The sequence below is a fragment of the Enoplosus armatus genome, chromosome 19, assembly GCF_043641665.1.
Source record: "Enoplosus armatus isolate fEnoArm2 chromosome 19, fEnoArm2.hap1, whole genome shotgun sequence".
Classification (NCBI taxonomy): Eukaryota; Metazoa; Chordata; class Actinopteri; order Centrarchiformes; family Enoplosidae; genus Enoplosus; species Enoplosus armatus.
Genome location: NC_092198.1, coordinates 14,717,468 through 14,724,045, shown reverse-complemented (window position 1 = coordinate 14,724,045; position 6,578 = coordinate 14,717,468). Strand labels below are relative to the sequence as shown.

At 42.2% G+C, this 6,578-nt stretch overlaps 1 protein-coding gene across 1 annotated transcript; it reads left to right on the top strand.

Annotated features, from left to right (window-relative positions):
* The first annotated feature begins 1,810 nt into the window (after positions 1–1,810).
* On the top strand, positions 1,811–6,330 carry paplnb (papilin b, proteoglycan-like sulfated glycoprotein). Its single transcript, XM_070926335.1, has 12 exons — positions 1,811–1,867; positions 2,245–2,354; positions 2,613–2,673; positions 2,783–2,885; positions 3,108–3,238; positions 3,406–3,723; positions 3,906–4,082; positions 4,192–4,342; positions 4,428–4,508; positions 4,998–5,154; positions 5,265–5,340; positions 5,720–6,330. Exons 1-12 carry the CDS (start codon positions 1,811–1,813, stop codon positions 5,999–6,001), a joined length of 1,704 nt encoding a protein of 567 aa, XP_070782436.1. The 3' UTR covers positions 6,002–6,330.
* The last annotated feature ends 248 nt before the right edge of the window (positions 6,331–6,578 follow it).

The following is a 6,578-nucleotide window of genomic DNA, read 5'->3' as shown; positions in this document are numbered from 1 at the left end:
GACCTGTTCAGCACCAAGAGTGCCTTTGAAGCCAAAGAGAAGCAGGCACAGAAACTGAACCGGCAGCTCTGAGGGACAGAAAGTGTCTGACAGACTCTCATTGAGGAGAAAAACAAAACTGTGGGGGGGTTGAATTTGAATGTGTGTGTGTATGTGTGTGTATGTGTGTCAAAATTTGGATGGGATTGGTTTGGAAGTGCAGGGAGACGCTGAGGTTTTCATGGCTTTGAGACAATGCTTTAATGAGATTCTTGAATGGCATTATATAAACTTTATGTTGTGCAAATTGTACTTTTTAGGTCTATATCTGACAACCACACTTGTAAAATTCTGTATCACTACACTCAGTCCAGTAAATATAATATGCATGCATTACAGCAACACCAGTTTTAAGAAAACTTGAACATTGTGAACTTGACAAGGGTACAATATGTTGCATTGCTTTCATACTAGATTGCCATGTGCTGCTGTCTTTAACACAGGCGATGACAAGACCATGCAGAGGTCCAACCTGTGTTGCGTGTCAACAGATGATTTACTATCACTTATGTTGTCATTACAGTTTTTTTCCCAGCCCACCCACTAACAAACATTCATACACAGACACACACCACAGCTATCCATCACCAAGGCATTCTGTGTTGGCAGTTAAAGTATATAACTCTCGTCAGCCTGGATGTCTCCTCCCGCTTCATCTTTGCAGAATTTCTGGCACAGGAACGTTGCTTCTTCTGATGGCTGTTGGTACATCTTCCATATTCTCTTCCCATCCAGACCATACTCCACTGTGGTTTCTCACTAAAATAAACCTAAATAGAGCCTTAGGGCAATCTTTACCTCCCACCAGCTCCTCTTCTGTGACTTAATGGTCTGTATTTAGTGGTTATGGGATGTGCAATGGGGACATTCAGTGGCCAGCAACCTGAAAAAAAATCAACAGGAAACTTCACGAACTCTTTCTCCCTCAATCACATTTTAGTGGGTTTCTTATGTAAAGAATGTAATGTAAAGGATATTATTGCTTAACATTTGTCATGTAGGTATGGAATTAAATTATGTCTACCAGAATATTCTCTTCCTCTTCTTCTGTATTGGAACAAACAATGATTTTTCTCAATTGTCCCACAAAAGCACTTTTTTGTTTTTGATCGTTTCTGCACATGGCTTCTAATGACAAGACTTCATATAAAACTACAACCTAAGTGGTCTCGCAGCCTGAGGGTCTTAACTGCAAACACACTGTTCCAAATAGAAGAAATCACAGCTTATATAAAACGCCAAAAATCTAAATCTTTTTTGGGGGAAAAAAACTGTTTCTCTGTGTGGTTGAAACCTGACACTTCATGGGTTGTGGTGTTGGTGAGCAGAGAGAGTGAGGAGATAGAAAGCTGGGTGTCAGTGCTCACCTTCACCACTGAGGTGCTCGTCTCTCTGGGCTGCTGGTCGACCAGCTGGGAATTCACTTCGAGAAGGTAAGACAGAAAAGGCTCTGATGGCATTTGTTATTAGCTGTTTAACCTATCCAGGTGCAGCACTTGGCACATTCAATGCATGTATTAAACATTTGCAAAGAAATCACTGTGGATATCTAAGGAATTTCTGAATAGTATCAGTGTTTGTGTCTACCTGCTCAGTGACTGCAGATGAAATTAGCCAGTAGCTAAATCTGGTACAATACCTCTCTTCTCCTTGTGTGACATTAATGTTTTTTGTACATGGTCCCAGACAAATAAACGTAATAAAATACAGAAATAAACATGGTACTTGGTTGCTATCCTCATCAGTAGTTCTGCAGTAGCTTCTGGTGAACATGAACATCCTGCAAGTCCTGGGTCTCCTACAGCTGCTGGCTGTGCCTGCTTTCACTGTGAGTCTCACTTTGAACAATATTAATAATATCGTACCATTTGAATGTCCGTGTCAATAATAAGTACTTTAGTACAGATGTACAGTCATGGCAAAGAACGCTAAGTACAGAGTGTCCAAAATCTCAACATGAAAATGTTTACTCTCTGACACGTGCCAGCAGTGATGCTGTTTACATGTCACAGAGCGGGTTTATACTCACGTTATGCAACGTTTAGGGGACGGTTTGTGGCTAAATGTTCCAGATTCTATTTTGGGGTCTCTAGTATGCTTTTAGTGTGTGTTAGTGGTTCGTGGTGGGCTATGATAAGGCATGTGAGAGTACTATGTGTTCCAGAGGCTGAGCGGGTAGCAGTTTTACTGTTTTTTTTTTTCCAGCTGACACGGCCAACCCATGACTACTGGGGGGAGTTTGGAGCCTATGGGCCCTGCAGTCGCACCTGTGGCACAGGAGTGGCAATGAGGACCAGGAAATGCATCACTTCAAGGTAGGACATATAGACGTAGGGTGTGTCCCTAGTATTTAATTTGGAATAAAAGTTTTTAAATCTTTTCTATCTATTGCCCTCCTTTATCTTGCATTGGCTTTTCATTTTCAGTTGCTTCTTTATTCTTTATAAAAGATCATCTTATCTTAAGTTATGCACATGATCTGCATTTAAATGTTTTAGACACAACAAATAATGTATTTAACAAGAAAGAGAGATATTGGGCTTGCGTGCAAATTCTTTCCTCTCTTCTTGCAGGACAGACAGAGGCCATAACTGTGTAGGATCTTCTAAATCCTACCGAACCTGTAACATACAGGTAATTATCTTCACACCATTTATTGGCTCTTTATAAATTACATCCACCCACAACCTACACTAATGTATCCTAAAATATTCCAATAATCCAGCCTTTTGCGTCATTGCAGGAATGTCCCGCTGGGGCCAGGGACTTCAGGGAGGAGCAGTGCTCCCAGTTTGACAGAGCGGACTTTCAGAGCAAACACCACACATGGGTTCCTTATTATGGAGGTATAAGACCCATCATATACTGTACATCCAGATTACCAGAGTCTAAGTGAAATCATACTTTCAAATTATTCTCGGTGTTTTATTTAACCCCCTACCAGAGGTGTTGGTGTACTAAATTGACAATTATATCAAAATTAAATTAACACAATAGACATAAATAGTGAGTGATGTTGATGAGTTATGTCACTGTGATTGTCTTCCTATTCTTTCCTTGTTTTGTAGCATCCAATCCATGTGAGCTGCACTGTGTCCCAAGAGGAGAGAACTTCTTCTACCGACACAGACCTGCAGTGGTGGATGGGACACCATGCTATGTGGGCCGCACTGATATCTGTGTGGACGGCATCTGCAGGGTGGGAACCAAACTGGGATCTACAATATTCTGACACTTCATTAGTAGACTCAGCACGCTGGTTTTCAGTACAGCTCTTTCTCACAGCAGTCCATATTCATAAGTGCACTTTGACATGAGTGGTTGATTTGATATGTAACTGATTTTGAATCATTTGTCTCTCTCCAGCTATTGATTCATGGAGAGTTTATGGGCTTGGATGGCGATACTAATTCCGTACACTCTGCTGCTCCTGTTGCTGTTGCTCCACACCCAAGAGAGACACTCACATACATCTACAAAACGGGTGTCTATGGCCAGTGCTCTGCCACCTGCAATGGAGGCATGCAGTATCGCAGGGTGGAGTGTCGGGTTCAGGACCCAGCCAACCCCCGTGTGGTGGATGAGTCTTACTGCATTACCCAGCGCCTGCCGAAGCCACAGAGCCAGCAGGCCTGCAACATGCATCCCTGTGCTGCTGAGTACAGTGTCTCCAGCTTCAGTGTGGTTTGTACCTCACGGCTGATAACTTAACATTCACATCAGCCAACATAGAGGCTACCAACATTCATCTATTATCATTATGCTAAGGTATCAACATTGGTAGTTACCTATTAATGTTTAAATGTCTTTTTAGTTTGTTGTGCGACTGATCAAATTTGAGTATCTTATCTGCATATGATGGTCAGTGCTCAGTGACTTGTGGGGAAGGCCAGCAGACGAGGGAGGTGATCTGTGCTGGGCCAGGAGGTGAACGTCTGGCTGACCATACCTGTAGTGGACTGGCAAGACCTCCTTCTGTCCAGATATGCCGCAGACCTGCCTGCCACACACACGTCTCGTGGCACGTGACTGACTACGGACTGGTAGGTGAAATGGAGCAACAATAAAAAAAGAGTGTTGTGGACTGGGAAGAAAACTTTCACCTCTCCTTTATCTCCACATCATTTAGCCTCTCCTGCCCTGTCTCTGCAGTGCACTAGAAGCTGTGGTGGTGGCGTGAGGGAGAGGAAAGTGGGCTGTTTTGATACAGATTTGAACCCCTACCCAGAGGCCCGGTGTGGAACAGCTAGCAGACCCGTCTCAGTGGAGGCATGCAACTCACAGCCCTGCCCTGGAGCACAAAGTGAGTCAAATCTGAACCACTTTGCCACTCTTTTGGTTTGATTGTTTGTGCTTGCGTGTATTTAATCAATGTACTTTCTCCTTAGTGGTCCCAAGTGCACAGGACCCAAGGGCACATGAAAGCACCATGAGAGGATTTGTACCCCATGTTCCAGGAGACCCTTCAGGTATGTAGAGCATGTGGGGGGATGTTCTGTTGAAATGTTTTTCTCTTTCTTTGCGTGATTGAACATGCAATTATTTTATATGTGTATATGTGTAGCCAAAGCAGTAGTAAAGAAGATGTACAAAGAATTTAAAAAATGAGTGCGCAACTAGTCATTTGAGCTCAGGTGTTACTCAGATTATTTTTGAGTGAATTCATCCTCGGGCAGTAAAGAAAATGTGCCCTTATGTTGTAATTGCTGCTGTCTAGCCCGTGATTGCACTGCTTTCGCATTGCTTTCTTGCCCCTCGTTCACAAACATAAAGGCCAATGTGTTTCTTTTAATACCATAAGACATATTTAGATTCTAAAAAATATCCATCCAAACTTAATTACTACCACATTTAATCCTAAACCTTCAAAAAAAGGATAAACATTTTCTCAGGTCTATGGCATGTACCCTATGTAGCAGTATGCTTGTTTGAGTTTTGTTTGTGTTTACTTGCTTTAGCTTCCAGGCCACATACAGACATTAGGTATGAACCCTACCCCTCAGTGATTGGTCCTCACTGTGCCCAGTCATTCTATGGCTGCTGTCCTGACGGCCATACCTCAGCCACGGGGCCCAGGAACGAGGGCTGCTCCCAAGATGACTGTGTCCGCACCAGGTAATACAGCTTCCTGGATGCCATTCTTGTAAACAATATATGACATAAATGAAATGGCATATTGGCTCAATAAAGTGTTTGCAACATTCAAAAATCTCTGTCTTTCTTAGGTACGGCTGTTGTTTGGATGGGGTGACTCCAGCTCAAGGATTTGGAAGGGCTGGATGTCCTGAGTACCAAACCACTGCGGTAGGAATCATATCCGTTTCTCATCTTGTTTCAATTAACTTATTAAAGTTGTTTCAAATCAAGGGTGTGGTGTTTGAAACATGTGGACTTTCACCAGGCAGGGACAGTCTAATGAAAGACGCTATTGAGTTGCATCATGGGAAGCGAAGGATCCAGTGTTTTCAGAGCAATAGCGACAAAAAATTTGGATATCTTGGCCTCTGTTTTGATCGTTGAAGTTTTACTCTGTCTCTCACAAGTCCCCCAAGCACAATTGTATATCACTGGAATACCCCCTTTTAAAACGATCCCTTAAATAGTCCCTCTTTACCTACTATGTCTGTATATATGCAGGAATATTTACTTTCTCTTTCTTTCTGTCCCTCTCCCTTAGCAGGACGCATTACCTCCTGCCCCTCCATCCACTAGTAATGTGTGCTCCCTGCCTCGTGACGAGGGCCCCTGTGATACCTGGAAGGTCCGCTTCTACTATGACTCAGGCCCTGGCAAATGTACAGAGTTCTGGTATGGAAACTGCCAGGGCAATGCCAATAACTTTGTGTCCTTGGAAGCATGCCAGAGAGAGTGCGGGGGTGTGGTGAGGGAGCCTCCACCTGCACCTCGCAGAGGGACCCCAAGGAGAGGGTCACCCAGGGGTACTCTGAGGGCAAGGGCATAACCAAGCTAATCATATGATATTTGTACACACGTAGTATTAACATATATGAAGACGTGCACAAACACATATTGTAAAACTTACCACATCCTATCTTTCATTTAAACATCACACTTTACATTAAAATTATTTAAATAGCCTCACATTTTAACTGATATGATCCCAAATCATGGTTCTGATTTTATTATCTTTTTGATCTTTGGCATTTTGTTTGTGAAGCGCAATATATTCATTTATGTATTTCACCTTATAGATCAGGACTAAACTACAATAATGTAAATGTGATTACCCAAGTTAAATCATGAACCTAACCAATAAAATTTCCGCTATCTGGTAACCTTGAAAAAAACTGGTGTGGTTTATTTTTATCTCCATCAGCTCTTGCAATGTCTCTAAAAAAATCACTCTACTTTAACATGACAATCTTTTTATTAAACTATTGGTAATTTTATATTTCTACTTTCTACTTCTACTCCATTACATTTCAGAGGCAAATATTGTACTTACTCCATTACATTATTTAACAGCTTTAGTTATTTGCTACACTGCAGATTAGGATTTTGCACACAAAACATATGAT